We start from the raw sequence: 17917 nt of genomic DNA on the forward strand, positions 1-17917 counted from the left end.
TCCTTAAACACCTCCAGGAACGCTGACTCCACCACCTCCCCGGGCTGCCCGTTCCAATGTCTAATCACCCTTTCTGTGAAGAAATTCTCTCTAATGTCCAACCTAAACCTCCCCTGGCACAGCTAAGATCTCATCCCCTTGTCCTGTCGTGGTTCCCCGGGAGAAGAGCCCGACCCCCGCCTGGCTGCAGCCGCTGTCGGGGCGCTGTACGGAGCACTCAGGTCCTCGCTGAGCGTCCTTTGCTCCGGGCCAAGCACCCCCAGCTCCCTCGGGGGCTCTCATCACACTCGTGCTCCAGGGGCTTCACCCAGTCTTGGTGCCCTTCTCTGGACCCGGTCCGGCACCTCAGTGTCCTTCCTGAGCTGAGGGGCCCAGAACGGGACACAGCACCGTCACATTCCCATGTCATCCTGAGGGGATGGCGAACGCACAGCGGGCTGCGGGAGGGGAGGCTCAACTCTCAAGACAAGGAGTGGGGGCGTGGGACAGCGGGGAGACACCTGCACCCTGCTGGGATGGGGACAGCCCCACCGAGGGAACAGCTCCGGTCATGTGTCCCCTCCGCCCCGTCCCTCCGAGTGTTCCCCGAGCCGCAGCACGGCGCGCCGAGAGCGGCCATGTTGAGGGCGGGGAGCGCGGAGGGCGCGGAGGCGGCGCCGGGGCCGCAGCGGGCGCGGCGCCTCCTGCTCCCACCGCCCGCCGCCGCCGCCGCTCCTGTCGCTGCCAGCGCCCGCTCCCGCCGCTCCGAGCCGCCCGCAGCCGCCGCCGGCCGGGCCGCGCTCCATGGCGACCCCCAGCCCCTGCATCGTGGTGAGTGCGGGGGCTGCCGCCCGCGGGACGGGGGATGCAGGGCGCCGGGGCCGCTGTCCCCCGCCTGCCCCCCGGAATACGGTGATCTGTGAGGGAACGCGAGGGGTGGCGTGGCGTGGCGTATCGTATTGTATCGTGTCGTGTGTCATGTCGTGTCGCGTCCCTCGGCGCCGGGAGCCGCCGCCCCGCGGAGTCACCTTGAGGGCAGCCCCGGCCTCCCGGCGCCGGGCCCGTGGTGTCCGTCCCGGCCCTCCGTGCCCCCAGCCCGGCGCGTCCCTTCCCGGAGCGGCCGCGGGTGCCTCGGGGTGGGATCCGGGGGGATCCCAAGCCCGAGGACGACGGGCAGAGCCGGCGTTGGCGCCTCCTGAGCGAAGGTGGAAGAACTTCCCCCAGCGCCGCACAACTTCCTATTCCTGTTGCTGTTCGCGGCGTGCGGGAAGCTCCGGTCGGAAGAACCCCACGTGTGTGAGCTGGGTCTGGTTCTGCAGGAGCAGCATCCTTGGTATTTTTGTGTAATTGCCGCATCTGCTAAGGCTCTTAATGCTCATTTTGATTTATCGTTTTAAAGCAAGTGTCAGTGCTGGTAAAGTGCGTGCGGTGTCTGATGGCCGAGAGCTGTGACGGCCGCGCGGTTGCGACAGTAAATCCCTGCAGTCCGTAAAAAACCTGATACAACCTGTAGGAAGGGCCCATTCCCTGCCAGATACAGAACGGAAGGTTTAGTAGACACACTGGATATAACGCTGGGTCTGAGCAAAGAAAAACCCCATGAGTTTTGGGTAGGACCTGCCGTATTTCTTAAAATAAGTCCCTGTGGACTGCAGGGACCATGAGCTTGAGCTGTGTGTGCAGCTCACACAGGATCAGTTTTGGAGGGGAGGGTGAAATAATAAATTCCCCAGATTAATTAAACTCATTAAAGATTAATTAACAAAAACCCCATGTAAACAGTTGTCGAACCACTGGCCAGGTAAGTGTTTCCACAGGCACTGAAATAAGATTTGAGTCCTGCAAGCGCACTAGTAGCCAAAATGGATACTTAAAATGCCTGCTCTGGTGAACTGTCAGCACTAACCTCCTGTTTTCCCTCTAAAATTCTTTTTCACATGGTAGTGTTCAGCTACATAACCAGAGAGGGAAGTAATTAAAAAAACCACGTCATTTTCAAGCTGCAGCAGGGTTAGGGTTCAAGGAAGGCTCTGTTTGATGTAACAGTGTGCCCTGAACCTCAGCAGTGTTCGGTATCATTATGTATGTTTGCTAATCTCTTGTCCTAATTAATATGCACTTGCCAGTGTTGCAGGCTGTTTCATACAGGGAGTTTGCCCGTGTGGAACAGGATGCTGAAAGCTTTAAATTCAGATTCTGAATAATCTTGAACATCTCCATTTTGGAAACGGTGGTCAGAGCAGAGTTGCTTCACAGCAGCATAACTTGTCATGCTCACGTAGCTCTCTTGCCTTATCCTGCAAACTGGCTCTTGTGTTTTGTTGTGATCAAGTGTTGTGGAGATTTGGAAGGTGTCCATGCCAGAACCTCTGCTTGCTTAATTGCAGATGCAGGTTTTGCATTACACTAGGAAAATTAAAGGGGTTAAAAAGCTTGATTATTTTTGTAACGGAATATAGAGTTTCACTGAGGTGTAGTAACTTCAGTTTCCTGCTCTCAACTGGAGGAGAACATTGTAAGACTTTCACACATTGCATTGCATAACAACTCACAATATTTCAAGTAACTCTTGTGAACTCTTAGATTACACTTTACTCTGTGTTCAGTGTGACTGATGTTTTTAGAGAGGGGGAAAGTAAGGTGGTTCTGATGAGCATTGTGGGTTTGATAGATTTTACTCATGGGTTTGATAGTTTTTAGTGAATAAATTAAAGGACTTGAAGTTTCTCAGCACAGACTTTCTCTAAGGCTTTGTAGAAATCTCACCTTGTTTCCTTTTCAGATTGGTGATGATGAACAAGGTTACGACCTGGATTTGTTCTGCATACCTAAACATTATGCAGATGATTTGGAAAAAGTCTATATTCCTCATGGACTCATCATGGACAGGTTTGTTTGACTTCAGACAGTATACTGATTGCATGAAACTGGAATAAACATCTTCCAGTGATAATTTTGCTGCTTGGAGATTGTCTAAATAGATTACATTTAGTTAGAGACTCGAATGGACAATAAAAGTAAACTATTAATCACATCATTTTAGACTCTCTCATGTTGATGTGGTAGATAAATAACATCCAACTTTCTCCTGCCTTCCAAGAAAGATATTATCCTCTGCAAATATCAATCTGTCACTTCTGTAGTTGCTGAAATCTGTCATGTGCTATGCAAGTTTTATCTTGTGTGATCAGAAATGTGTTCACAAGCCTACAAGACATTTTTGTTTTACTTTTTGTTGAAAGTTGCTAATTTTCTTTGTGAGAATGAACAACAAATTCAGTGAATGTTAGCCTTATGTGAGTGGTGCTGGATGGGTCTTCAGGGGATCTCGTGACTAGGAATGTGTTTAGATTTTGCATGGTTCTGTTTGACTAGATACAATGAACATTCCTATAAAAAATTTCTTTTTAAATATTAAAACTTTACATTGGAAGTCCATATAGAGGAAAAAATTGGACAAAGTACACATCATTAAGGAATTGACGTAACGTTTATAATAGTTGGCTTTCTCTGAGGAACCTGCTGTCAGCTGGCACACAATAAATGCAGACCATGCTTTCTAAAATAAATGGCAAAATAAATTTAGAAACAATTATTGCAGAAAAATGGTGCAGCATTCTCTTGCTCTGCCTTGCTGGTATTGTATTCTGCTTTCAGGACAAATTTCTGGCATTCTGGTTTGGCAAATTAACATCAACTCTTCAGTTTACAATTTGAGAGTTTTCTTGCTTGTCAGCTGGTGAGGGCTGCTGCCTTTGGGGTTGTGTTAGCTTACATTGCTCTTTGCATGGAAGCTGAACCTGTGTTTGGATGGAGAAAACACCTTCATGTCTCTTTTCTGCCAGTGAAACAGTTTCAGGGTGTTAAGGTTTGCTTTGGCTGCCTGTGTTAGGAAAACAAGTGCATTTGGCAGCGCTACTGTTGGATTAACCTTGAAAAGCAAAACTTTGTTGACCGGTAAGGTGTAAAAGTGACCCAAATGATGGGCAAATATTTCCAAGCAAAACGTGTTTCCAGGTTTGCTCTGTGTGTTTGCTGCTGCTTGGAGTATCAAACGCTGCTGCTGTGATGGACAAGTGAAATGTTATGACAGCTCACTCTTCCTTGGTTTTGTTTAGGACGGAGAGACTGGCACGAGAAATTATGAAAGGCATGGGAGGACACCACATTGTGGCACTCTGTGTTCTCAAGGGTGGCTATAAATTTTTTGCTGATTTATTAGACTACATCAAAGCCCTGAACAGAAACAGTGACAAATCAATCCCCATGACAGTCGACTTCATTAGGTTGAAGAGTTACTGTGTAAGTATCTATGCAGTACTGTGCAATTTTTAGCTAAGTTGACTACAAATTATTAACAGAGGTGGTTTAATATTGTTACTGCCCTAATATGCTGATATTAAACAAATAATTAAGGGAATTAAGAGTCACAGGCCAATTTACACATTCTCTACCTTATTATATAATGTGTTTTCTTTTAGACCTTGATACCTCCTCACCCCAGTAAAATCATTAGCTGAGGAGAGAGACCCTTTTGCATGTCCTTTACTTGTTCAGCAATTTCCTCTCTGCCCTCTACCCCATCTCTAAAGCTGTGGCTCTAGACTTCTGCAAATGTTATTACAAAAATTTAGTTCTGAGAGTTTTTATATGGCCCAGACATCATTCCTGAACAGGATGACTTGAAAGCTGCAGAAATGGTTCCCTGTCTCGTTTTTGCTTTCATGAACCAAACAATGAACAAAATTAGTTGTATTTGATCTTGAGGAAACACTAGATACATAAACCTAGAATTTGTGGTTAATGGCCACTGAATATGGCATTACATTTTCAAGACAAGGCATAGGTTACATTAGGTCTAGATTTTTAGGGAAAGAATTTCTTTTGATTCTGAACACAAGTATTCAACTTTATAGGGAAACAGAACACGAGGTAACTTTTAGCTTTTACAGAAGGAAGCATAGGGTTATGTTGTGCGGGTCAGGGGAAGAAGCAGATGTTTGTCAGCACAGTATGATTTCTAGCTTACTGACAGCCAAGTCTCATGTTTTTGGGATTTCAGAAATTTATTATTTTTTCCCTAAGACCATCTATAAGATGGAAATAATGACTTTTTTTTTTCCAGTTTAGAGTGTTTGAATACATTGTTTAACAATGTTATGCTGTTTGTTCTGTATCAGCAGCTTTGCATTGAAGTCAGGGTTACTTGTCATAGCTGTAGACCACTCCCTATTCCAGCAGAAAAATACAGATACCTGAATTGCAAAAATCACTCTCATCTTTGTTTCATTGAACTGTGAAACCTGAAATGGAATCATTTACAGACTTAGTCTGGACTGTTGCAGAACTTGATAAATCCATGATTCCTATCAAGCTCTCCATTCAAGTGTCATGGCAAAGCCAAGAGCTGCATGAGGCTTTGGTGCAGTCCTTCTGCAGGACAGGCAGCCCTGGCTGCCCGAGGCACACACTGCTGCCTGTCCAGGGGTTACCTGGAGACCGCACTCAGGTTTGCAGAGCACGAGGCACTAATTCAGTTATGTGCTTTAATGAGAGTGCAGGGCTGGGCAGAAGGGCTCCTGCCAGCCTCCAGCTGTATCTCACAAGGCACTTTGTGCTTGTGCACTGTGTTAAAATCATTGAAGGAGAGCAGTCTGAGCCTCTTTTCTGTTGTGCCTCCCAAAAGGGGAGGCTCCTGCCTCAAGTCCACTTCACCCCAAATCCCCCACATGCCCATATAGTCTGCCTGTAAAAGCTGCAGAAAACTGAATGTCTCTATTACAGAATAGTAGGTTAAAGAATAGGAAATTATGACTTCCACCTGTTTTTTTCTCTGAGTGGAAATTGTGTATCTTCTGCTTTCTCCACTTAGGAACATTTCCAATAACTAACTTACCTTGTTTAAAGAATCAGTACAAAGACTACACCCTTCATGCTCTCTGCTTTCTAACTCAGAAAAAAATACTGGAGAAATAGTTTGAAACACCTGAAAAAAGTCTCTGCTAAAAAGTAAGGCTGACTTTTAACTGGTGTCATAGGTGTATTTTGGTTCATTTCTTTCCTACAGCTGTTTTTGTTTATTCCCTCTCAGAACTACAGTGCCTTGATATTAATAGGGGAGTGAGCAGTAAAGTAAGTTTTATGGAGATTACAATCCTGTTTTTACTATAGAAACAAGTGGATGAGGAGAAAAGCACAGAAATGTAGACAGAAAGCTGTTGAAGCCAGACATTTTCCTTGAGGTGTTGGCTTGAGGGTTTTTGATTTTTTCAGCTAGTTCTATAAAAGAATGTTTTCCTGTTCTGGATGAGTGAGGAGCTGCTATGTGATGCCTCCACTACACTACTCATGAGCATTTCTTTTCTGTAGACTCTCCTAGGTGGTTATTAATGTCCAAATTTAGGCCCTTTAGATTGCATAATTTGATAGAGTGGATAAGATTATCCTGTCATGGACATGTATGTAACAGCTTGACTGGGTCTTCCATCAGTAATAGTGTCAGACTGCTAAATCTGCTCTGTAGTTTTGATCTGTGCTTTGCTACAGGAAGAGATCTGTGTTCAGTGGTGTGAAAATCATCACAAACTGTAATGGACAGTTGGAAATGGAGCTTTCAGCTCTCTGGATGTGATTACTGGATCGTGCTGCCTGCCTTTACAGACTGGATAAAAGATAAAAAATATCCTGGTCACATAAATGAAGCAGATGAACTTTTGTAATGGTTCTGTAATTGATGTTCTATTCTTGTTTCAAACTGATCATTTAATATTTACAAGCATATGGGGTTTTTTTTGTGTTGCAATGCAAAATTCATACTACTGCACCCAAAATAGTTGTTTAAGAAAACTGACATGATCAAGCCATGATTAAACTTTACTTGTAACTCCAGTTTTCCAAGTCCTTATGGATGAATTTTAAGGATCTGGCAAGCTGTTAAGAAATTGAAAGATTGAGTTTGTGATCAGATCCAGCTCTCACTGTTCTTGACAAGCAGTTTATGTTATATGAAGGATGGCTTTTCACCAGTCTCCTGCATTTAAGCATGGAAATGAGTAAATGTTGCTTGTATAGTCATGAAGGGCAGCCAAAAGACAGTGGATGCGTTGCACTGTCACTTGTGAAAATCTGGATTTTCAGTGGAGTATGCGGTAAACTGGTTAGGCTGGTCACAGGAGTATTCTGAAAGGTCTCTGCTAACCAAACCTTACAGCAGGATACTGTAAGGAACTTAAAAAGCCACTTTAAAAGGTGATCTTGGAGTCACTTGAGTCAGGAGTCACAGTCTTGTAAAACATTATTGTTTTCCAGCAGTGACAACAAGGAGGCAGTGGAAACAGATCTAAACAGTAAAACTCTTATGTGTTAAACCATGAAGCATTAAAGTCTTACCAGTACTGAACTCGGAAATAAGGCTCCTGAAGATAATTAAACATTGCTTAATGATTAAACAAAGTTCTTGCCAGTGGAAATCTGGTTATAGCCAATGTCAGAAATCTTTAACTGTTTTTTCACCCTTTCATTGCTCAGGAACTTGGCACCTGCATATGACATCTAATATGAGCTGTGAGACACTGTCAAGGTTTAAAGTCAGTTGAGTGCTTTTATCACAGTTTAGATTTACTGAAGCAATATGCAGTGTAGTGATGGTGTACCTGTGCTGCTGTTCAACTGTATGAGAACTAATTTGATTTGTTACCAATATTGGCTGTAAACTAAGCATAAGCTTTTCTGGCTATTTTTGTAGCTTATTGTTCTAAATAGCAATCAGTGCCTTGTTTGCTGGCTATTCTTGTTATGATTGCCTATTCTTATTCAGAGTAAGACTTTCTAAAGCAATAAAGTTTAAAATGTAAATTACCAGCTATACAGCATCCTGTAGCTTGGAAACCAGAAGTGTTTTTTGTCCTGTTTCTGTATCTGTAGAGAATGCATGGTAAGTCCTTGCTTTTTAGATACATATGTGTATATAATGGTCACAGATTATGTGTTGATGCAGATCTCTTGTCAAAGTCTTTAATCTGAAATACTATCTTTGAAGTTGATAATTTGTAATTTCTTTGTTCATAGAGATGCTGTTGTTGCTGTGCTTCTGAAAGCTTTAACATTTACTAGTTGTGTACTTCACAGTCTTGACATTTACTGCAAGAAGAAAATCAGTTTCATTCTTGTCATGCAAATGTTCACCCTCCTCTTTCTTAGAATGATCAGTCAACTGGAGATATCAAAGTCATTGGGGGAGATGACCTCTCAACCCTGACTGGAAAGGTTGGTACAGCTGTGTGTGTGTCTGTGTCTGTTCCACTGAAGGAGTGGTGGGAATTCATTCTGCTGAGATGTGTAAGGTGCAGCCCACATCAGGAACACAGGTCCTCATGATAGGCAGTGACAGGAGGAGGAAATAGGAAAATGTAAATTGGGAATCTGCTTTTCTCCAGTGATTCTGTGGAGATCATTGATCCAGATGTCAGGTGTTAAAGCACCACAGCTCCTGCTCAGAACACATCACTTTCCCCTTCTCCTCACACACAAGTCATTTTTAAGACGTGTGTGCCAATGTAATGGATGTAGGTATGACAGATTTGTACATGTCTCTGCAGTAAGACACTCTTCTCTAGAAGAATAGAAATTGTAGACTCTGTTTTGATCTCTTTTGCATATGTCTAGAATTTTCAAAGTCAGAATAATTCAAAGACTGTACTTAACATGAGCTGTTGAGAAGAATCTCAGTTCTTGTTATTAGAGCATCAGAAATGTTAAACTACAAAGCAGTTGCTGTTACACATGTAAACATACAGAAATGGTGGTGCAAATATTGAAGTGCACTGGAAATGAGTTATGAAGATTAATAAGAAATTGTATGTTGTCTAGATACTAATGGATTTATTTTTCTTTTTCTTCCTACCAGAATGTTTTGATCGTAGAAGTAAGTATTATGTTTCACTTGGAAGTTCTAATGTATGCCAGGTAAAAGAGTTCTAATAGAAGTTGTTCCTAAGCCACAAAACCTACAGTTTGTGGTTTCAAGGTTTCCAGCTTCTGATTTCAGGCCTGAATTTTGCAAGTGGTCTCTGAATTTGAATTAAGCTGTGTTTTGAATTCTCAAATTGCATTCAATTGCTATATTTAACCAGGAAAACATCCATCTAAAATGGTTTGTATTTTCTTTCGGTTTTCTGAGATTTTGTCAATTCTAAAATGTCTAATTTTTTCCTTTTTTTTTTTTAAGTAACCTGAAAAAAAAGTGATACTAAGCATGTTATTATTCTGGGTTCATCCCAGCAAGTTAGGAAACTAAACTGCAGAGGTAGAAAGAGATTCCTTGTGTGAGTATCCTAAAATACATGAAAAACAGATCTAAGCTCAGTGTTCCTGTGTGTAGTTTATTTAGAGAATAGTGACACAGAATGCTAATTCTTAATTGGCATTTTGCAATTGCTGAATTCCCATTCCTCTGTCTTGTCATGGTTCTTTGGGTAATACCAGGTTCAGTACAGCTCAATTTGATTGCCTGGTAGGTGCTGTTGCTTACTTCTTGCTTTCATACCTCTGTCTGATGAACACCATTGCTAATGTGCAGCCAATGTCACTTTCCTTGAGTACAATTGACAATTTCAGGGTAGGGAAGCAGTAGACAGGAAAAGAGGATGTGCAATCTAATAATGTGTTAAGGCTCCAAATATGGAAATGGCATGTTTGTGAGCAAAGAAACAACTATGGCAACTGATGCATCAGACAAAGGAAAGGATGTTTCCTCCCATAAAATGTGTTTCTATGTATTATTTTTCTAATTTGAGAAGGTTATATTATTCCACAGGAAGCACATGCAGTTCCAAAACTCCTACCAAAATAGTATGTACACAGCAGTCATTGTGTGATCAGTGGTGTCCTTTGAAGTATATTTTGCTTCAGATAGACAGATGTGTTTAATTATGTATCTGCTCCATTTCAGATGAATTTAATCCCCAGATTAAGTTAGTTTCTTAATTGTTTAGTGAATCATCTGTCCATTGACTCATCTTACAGAGTCAGATATGAGCATTTACTGATCACCATTTTAACTGTCAAATGGTAAAATGCACATCTGTTTTAAATTTAATGTCTTGAGTTCTAGGCTTTACTGAATCCCTTTAATGTCCAAAAAAATTCTGTACAAAATGGAAATTCATCTCCAAGAAACAGCTCATCATACAACAGAAAATCAGTAATAGGTTCTGGTTTTCTCTTAGAGCATGGAAGTAGCTGTTTATTTACCAACTTTGATTTTTATCTATATACCAGTACATCTTCAACTTCTCTGGAGTTTAATGATTAAAAGCATTACCAGTGTTAATGGTAATGCTGACAGGTGCTCTGTTTAGTTTGTTCCTGAAACCAGGATATTGCTGCTTCTTTGCTGTCTGCTTCCTTCACTTCAAATAGATTTGATTTTAGGCCAGGGCAAGGACTGTCCCTCTTAAAGATGGTGTGATATTTTAGTCCAAATGTGGAGGCCATTTCTGATGCTTCAGTTTCAAGCCATATATTCTCTTTTTATTTTCTGTTTATATGTGCAGTGAATGGGATTAAAATACTGTGTCAAAATTTATTTTAGTGTGTTTTAGACTTCAGAACTGCATTCAGATTTCCCTGTGCAATTTCTTCAGGTATTTCTTGGCTCTGTAAAGTAAATTGTACTCCTTTTCCTTTAACTGCAGTAATGAGTTGTTCTGCCTGTTTTCCCTTCTTGCTTTTCTTCCTGTGGAATACTCTGTAACTGAGCTCAACAGCAAGACTAACATTACTCTAATCATACTCAAATTAAACATTATCTCATTGCTGCAAGGAGCACAATATCCAAAAGGAGCCAAGCAGGTCATTGCAGTAACTGCTTCCAAAGCCATGGTTATCCACAACAATTAAGCACTCGAGTTAATGTGTGTGATCACTTTACCCAGTGTGGTTGTGTAAGCTCATCTCTGTGTTTTGTGCCACATGGATTTGGTTGTGAGCATTTTTACAGGCTGTGGTTTGCCATATTTTCATGCTGCTGTGGGTGAGCAATTTCGGTGGTAGGAACTTGAAAGTGCTGCTCTGACATGGTTAATATTCTGTCTTACATGAGTGTTTTTATTTTCAGGATATAATTGATACTGGTAAAACAATGAAAACGTTGCTGTCTCTACTTAAACAGTATAATCCAAAGATGGTGAAAGTAGCCAGGTAAATGTTTGATGATTATTTGTGCTGGTTTTCACCTTAAGAAGGTTAAAAAAAACCCCAAACTAACAAGTAAAAACAAACATAGAACGCATTTCCATGGAAGAGAAACAGGAGGGAACATTTCTGCAGGAGTCATATGTGATGTGATTTGTTGAAGTCACTACTTGTTTAAACTCCTAAAACACTTTTGCATACTGTAAGCACATACCTATGTTAAGGATGTTGGAAGCTGTTCTTTCCAGTCTTATTGATGGAAGAATTCCTGTACTTCAGAAGGGCATAACTTGTGCATGCCTGGAACACCTCTTGCCTGTCATATTATGTTAAGGTTTGTGGGCTTTTGCCCCTGAAGTCCAAGTTTAGGAGTATCTAGAAGAATTGAAATCTTTTGGTCTTAAAAGAAATACCCTCTCACATTAATAGAGGTATTTCCAGCACAAATTTAGTTCATAAATGCAGACTTTAATTAGAAGGGGAAATAAGAAAAATTAGTAGTTGTCACTTACCTGCATGTAGTGTCTCTCCAAAGATGTTTATTTCTGCTGGCACTGTCTGCAACTTCACTATACTGTAGTGGTGTACCTGTGCAATGGAGATTTTCTATTTTTCCTTCTTTAACTGTGGACTTTAATTAGTTTGCACACTAACATGAGTGAGTGTGTAGTGTGCATAGTGCAGCTGAGCTTTAGAGGTCATTCTGTGAGAGTCACCCAGCCATATGCTCTTCCAGGCTTTTCTGCTTAGTTACACCTTCAATTAATTCATTTCAAAACATTTCATAATTAAATAACTTGCAACCAACAAGAAATATTGAGGATGATATTATATTATTAACCAATATCAACATTCCTCCTACTTCTTTTAAAATTGCATCGGTTGCACTGCTAGGCTGTGGTTGTGTATATTTTAATAAAAGCATAATGATTGCTGGGGATTAGAGATAAAGCAGAGCTGGGTGTAATATCTAATCACTTGTGTTGCCATAACAATGTCAAAGCAGTTGTTAGACTTTCCAGAACAGCTCTTCTTGCTGATAATCTGGAGGTGACCTGCTGAAGGTGAGGCCATTGTGGATCTCTCCCTGGCCAGTTTTTAAATATGTGTCACTGAAAAGTGTTATAACACTACAGTGTAAAAAAGAATAGAATAGAATAATATACAATAATATATGTTATATATAATTACATTACATTACATTACATTACATTACATTACATTACATTACATTACATTACATTAATGTGCAAAGACCAATTTCCTGTATTTTAAACCTGTTGCAGTAATTTGGGTCTGCCCAGGGAAAGACCTGACTAGGGAAACATGATCATTCTAGGTAGTCTTACGTTCTTAGTGGCTTGACTTCTCTCTCTTATATATCTTTTCTTCTTTGTTAATTTTTTGGTTGTTGTTGTTTTGTTGTTGCAGTTCTTGATTGGGGTTTTTGAGTTTTTTTGTTTCGTTTGGTTTGGGGCGTTTTTTAGGTTTCTATTTATTTTCCTTCAGACAATTAAGTAGTTGTAGTAGGGAGATGTGAACTAATGCTAGCACTATTTTGGGGTTTCTTTGGTCAAATTCTACACCAATTCTCAAAAATTAGGTCTCCCAATTAGAAGTTCAAGAAACTAAAAGCAAAACTGTGACTGTGCGAAATGAAGCCACATCTTCAGGGCTGATCCAGGAGGAAAGGGGTCTGTGCTTAGTGTACAGAGTTATGTTGGTCCTGTTTGCCTTCAGCCATCAACCATCTTTTCCTCAGACAGACAAATGTCAGGTCTGTGGGATTGTCTTATAAGAGGTAGAAGTGCTCTGCTGAATAATGAGCCAATCAAACTAAGCTAGCAGGGCGTTTCTCCCTACCACAGTACCCCCAGCTCTGTATCTCCATGCTTTTTACCCTTCTGACCATTAATCCTCATCATCAGAATCAATTACATTTTCTTTATGGGGGTAATTAGTACTTCCAGTGAAAAGCAGTTAAGGACAAGTTGTGCAACTGCAATTGAGGTCACATTCAAGCAGCTAAACTTTTCCTTCATAAAACTTAGGCTTTTGTTGGGCTTTTTTTCTTGGGCCACTTCCCAGATTGTTGCCTCTTTACCTACAAGGTAAATTGCACCTGAAGTTCCCAACATACAGAAAATCCCACTAAGGGACTTTTCACAGTGAAAATCCATCCAGATCAGTGTCTCCCAGCCTTTTCCTTGCAGACCTGTTAGTCAGCCTTTAGGCTGTGAACCATTCATTATTCTAGGAAGTTTTGATTTTGTCATTATGATCTTTTGTACCTGCAAGTAAAGTAATGGTTTGAAATATGTATAATTAGGCTGTCAGTTATGCACACTTAGGCTTAACTCAGCTTCTCTGTCATCAAAACAAGTGTCATATATTTGTACATGGTGCTTTTCCATGTTTCAGTTGTACATTAATTTTATTTGACAGTTTGCTGGTGAAAAGAACTCCTCGAAGTGTGGGATACCGGCCGGACTGTAAGTGACTTTTGACAACCACTTTTCATTATTAAAAGTATGTCTGTGTATTGTGTACCTTTTTCTTAAAGTCCAAGGATGTTCCAAATAGTTTTTCACTAATTATTCTTGATAAAGTTTGCTCTTATTTAGATAATTAAATATTTGGAATGTTCATTGAGACAGTTAATCAGGATTTGTAACATTTGCAACATTTTATTATATTGAAAACCAAACTTTGATATTTTGGTCTAGGTTACACATTTGTCATGTGCAAATTTTCTCAACTTGCATGTAGTCAAATGCTTCAGTCAGTGGAATCTGGATTCACCTTTTGACACTTTTGGGAGTGATTTGTGTGCCTTAGCCTAGCTACCTCCTGCCATTTAGCTGTCCCCAAGAATGTGGGGGGACTACATGGGGTAGCAGGTCTGATAAAAGTTTACAGTGTTAAAATATCTAAATTGGCACTGGTTATGTCGTCTCCTGTCTGTCCCAAGACTGTTAGTGAAGGAACAGCATCCATAGCAGACAGTGGTGGGAGTGACAGCTCCTCCTGCCTTGTGCAGGGCTGTGTGTTTTAACCATGTTCCAGAGGCTAAGTTCCTCTTCCATTCATTATGGAAGGGAACAGAATTGAGCAGCAGAATCACATCCTCTTCCTCCTCCTTTGCAAGGTTGTACAATGCTCTGTAAGTGAAGCTTTTCCATGCCTCAAGGCTTCATTGAGGTGTTCCCCTCATTCAAGGACACCCCTCATTCCTGGGATCTCATTAGAGGCTTAGCTGGGCTAATTGTGCCTTTGGAGCATCTTGCAGCAGATGACTTGTTTTGCCATCTGTCCCCAGAGACAACCTGTCAGAGCAGGACAAGTGAGTTCCAAAGGAGACAACAAGGCAGAAGTGGCTGGGCTTCCATTTTAGCCCTGTTTTGTGAGGCCCAGTAAGTGTTAATCATCACCTTAGTTTTTCTAAAAGTACCCACAGCCTTTTATTTGAATTGCACAGTTTATCTCCCTGCATTCCTGATTGTAGCCAGGGAGAGAAAAAAGACACAGCTTTCCTGCTCAGGAGTCTTTCATTTTAGCATGAGGGGGGAAAAGCCCTTCGGAAATTTTATATTTTTGATAATTTAATTTTTTTTTTTTTTTTTTGGTAATTTTATAGTGTGTGTAGACAGCAGGGACTAATCCTGCCTGACAAAGTGTCCTGCTAGAGCTGTTCAGACAATCTGGAATGGCTGATATCCTCTTTTTAGGCAGACTTTTTGGGAGATAAAAATCACAGCCAAACACAAAAACTAGCAACAAACCAAACCAAAAGCAAACCCAAAGCAGCCAACCCACACCTGATTCTGAAACCTGCAAATCACCCTTCCTGTGGGGAGCACAGCTCCAGTGCTGTGAGGGGCACTTGTTTTGTGCTCACAAATCCACTGCTGCTGCACTGGCACGTCAGGCATCTAGGAAGTGCCAGGAAGGACTGGCACTTCTGCACATATTTGCAAAGTCAGAGGACATTTTCAAGAAATTTTACATTCTCATAATAATATCCTGTCAGGAAATTTAAGAACTTCCATTCATTTCTTGCAGATTAGCACCAGGCAGCTGTGTGGGAACCAATAAATACATCTATTTAATTTCCTTTAGTTGATAAATCAACAAAGTTAAAATTGTAAAATGGCTGAAATATTAATCTGAGGGTACTAGAGTGGAAAAAATAAAATTACTTACAATCTATATCTATAAAATTTCATATTGTCTCTGTAAAAAGATGTGGTGAACTCTAGGAGGTTCTTTTTCTAACACTCTGGTGACTTATGGTCTTTTTCAGTTGTTGGATTTGAAGTGCCAGACAAATTTGTTGTGGGATACGCCCTAGATTACAATGAATACTTCAGAGATTTAAACGTAAGTAATTTTTCCCGTATGTTTTTCTCCATTGAAAACTGGGGAGGAGGAAGGAAGAGAAATCTCCTTACATCATTCTCCCTGCTCTTTAAATCATGCCTCATGTTCCAGTGATGAGAACAAGCGTGAGAGCAGCAGGGCAGCGTTTGGAGCTCTGATAAAACAAAAAAAATTATTTTGCTGCATGCGGAGTGGAGGCTGCACAACTGTCAGCTTTGAAATAATGTGAAGTTTGTGTGAAGTTTCTTGTCTCACCAGATGTCTGCAACAAATAAATGCATTTGCTCAGTTATGTCAGAGTTAAAGAAGAGAGACCTGAGAAGAAGTTGAGAAGGGCTCACATTTTATTATTTTTATCATTAACTCTTCGTCTGGGTCTCACCAGACCCAGCAGACACTGGGTGGGACAATTAGGAGAGGAGAAAAGAAGGCAATGTGGAGATTTTTGGACTAAAAAAAGGCCTAAGTTTTTCTGAATAAACAGTGCCAGAAGATTCTTCCTCCTGAAGTGTGTACAGCACACTTGTGTTGCTTTCAGAAGCTTGTTATTGATGTCAAACCTTGGTCTCTTAGATCACTTTCCTAACAGGAGCTTTTTATTTTATTTTGTTTCAGCATATCTGTGTGATCAGCGAGACGGGGAAGCAGAAGTACAAAGCATGAAAGCAGAGTTCAAGTGACAACAGAGCTTTGAAATGTTTTGTTTACTGAGTCCTATCTTTCACAGGCTTCAGCTCTGGTACACCAGCTACACTTGTAGAATGCCCCAGCCCCATTGCCATATGCTTACTGTAATTTATTGCATGTACAATATAAGAGCTCGTCTTGTTCATTTATATTTTGGAATTGTAAACAATTAGTGCAGTTCTGCACTCCTTATTTTGATTTGCACTATGACACTACCGACTATCGCTGCCCCTGGTTGGGTTGTGCTGTTTGTGAGCTCCAGAGTCTAACTCTTGCAGTGGTAAATTGCTTAAACCTCATCAACCCAGAACTGAAATAGTTCAAGTACTGTAAATGTAAAGCATTTTATGATAGGGAAGTCTATTAGTAATATTTTTAAAATCTGTAATTTAAGTTTTATATTTTAATGCACAGATGTGATTGTGATTAATGGATAGTTGCACCTTTGGGTGGTAATAAAGCATGAGGAGCAGCCAGTTACAGTATCTGTAATCTCCAAGGGGCTCATCCAAATCTCCTGGAGTTGCCTTATTGCTGTAAAGGAAGTCTGGGTGAAAAGTGCGTTTTTCCTTTTTTCTTTTTTTTTAAAGATGGAATGACAAAACAGAATGTTTAAAATCTAGTTTTAGTTGAGCTGCCTATTTCTGTTAGATTTTTTTTCTTTAAAAATATCCATCAGTCTGTGGAATTGCCTTTTAAATTTAAACAATTTTAATATATTTGTGGGAAAAAAAAAGAAGTATTGTAATGTTTACTTTATAAGATCTACAAAGCAAAGTACTTTAAATAAAGGCTGTCTCTTTAAAATAAGCCCCACACATCTATCCCAGTCATTCTGTATATTTAAGTGCTCTTGAAATTTTCTTCTCAATATTTTCATAAGTACTTGTGACAGTGAAGGCAGACTCTACATTTGTTACCTTTGTAGAGCTTTTGGTTAATGTAATCCTGTCTAAGGGAGAGGTGATAAAAGTGCTGTGGGAAGATATTGAAACAATTCTCCAACCAAACCAGATTCCAGAGAGAGCAGTTGAAGCAACAGTGCTTTGTTCTGTCTTGGCAAAAATGAAGAGTGGAGGTTCTGTGTCCATTAAACATATCCATGTGGGAAAAAAACCCACAAAACCCCACAACCATTTTGTAAGTAATCCTTTTGGTTTGTTTCATTAGCACTTCTGTTCATGTGGAGTCCAGTTCTGAACACGGCAGCCCAGCTCTCACCTGTGTTTGTGTTGTGCTTTTTGGTTCTTGTTCTTCTGCATGTGGATTCTCCCACCACATCCTTGGATTTGATGCTGCTCAGTGCCTAATACACAATGGAGTTTTTGAAATGTTCTGTTTTGAAAGATTTTTCTCTGGTTTTGAAGTTTGAGCCTGTACTTTTCCAAGAACTGCACACTACTGCCCATCCATGGCCTGCTCAGTTACAGCTGACCTAATATTAATAATTAATAGCAGACCTAAAATATGAATTCACACAATGTAACTCACATCAAATGACCACATTTCTGGGAGAGCTATTTGTAAATCAGAATTCTCTTTAACAAATATCAGAACACTGATCAAAATTATACTGTAAGTTATTCTTTCAAAGAGCTTTTGTTCCAATGCACTACAAAGCCTGATTGCATTTCTGGATTTGTCCTAAATCACCTTTGTGTATCTGCCTGTTCAAGAA

The 17917-nt window shown here is 40.6% G+C and overlaps 1 protein-coding gene across 1 annotated transcript; it reads left to right on the plus strand.

The window, feature by feature from the left end:
• Positions 1 to 649: 649 nt before the first annotated feature.
• On the plus strand, positions 650 to 17654 carry HPRT1 (hypoxanthine phosphoribosyltransferase 1). Its single transcript, XM_084212772.1, has 9 exons — positions 650 to 810; positions 2762 to 2868; positions 4098 to 4281; positions 8179 to 8244; positions 8885 to 8902; positions 11096 to 11178; positions 13618 to 13664; positions 15476 to 15552; positions 16168 to 17654. The coding sequence occupies exons 1-9, from the start codon at positions 784 to 786 to the stop codon at positions 16213 to 16215; spliced, it is 657 nt and encodes a 218-aa protein (XP_084068898.1). The 5' UTR covers positions 650 to 783; the 3' UTR covers positions 16216 to 17654.
• Positions 17655 to 17917: the final 263 nt, after the last annotated feature.

Source organism: Fringilla coelebs (genome assembly GCF_963513975.1).
Source record: "Fringilla coelebs genome assembly, chromosome: 11".
Lineage (NCBI taxonomy): Eukaryota > Metazoa > Chordata > Aves > Passeriformes > Fringillidae > Fringilla > Fringilla coelebs.

Excerpts from the sequence above, each read along its gene's own strand:
- HPRT1 (XM_084212772.1), top strand. The coding sequence starts at position 784 with ATGGCGACCCCCAGCCCCTGCATCGTG. Across the intron at positions 11,179-13,617 it reads AAGATGGTGAAAGTAGCCAG|TTTGCTGGTGAAAAGAACTC; the intron begins GTAAATGTTTGA and ends TTTATTTGACAG. Across the intron at positions 15,553-16,167 it reads AATACTTCAGAGATTTAAAC|CATATCTGTGTGATCAGCGA; the intron begins GTAAGTAATTTT and ends ATTTTGTTTCAG.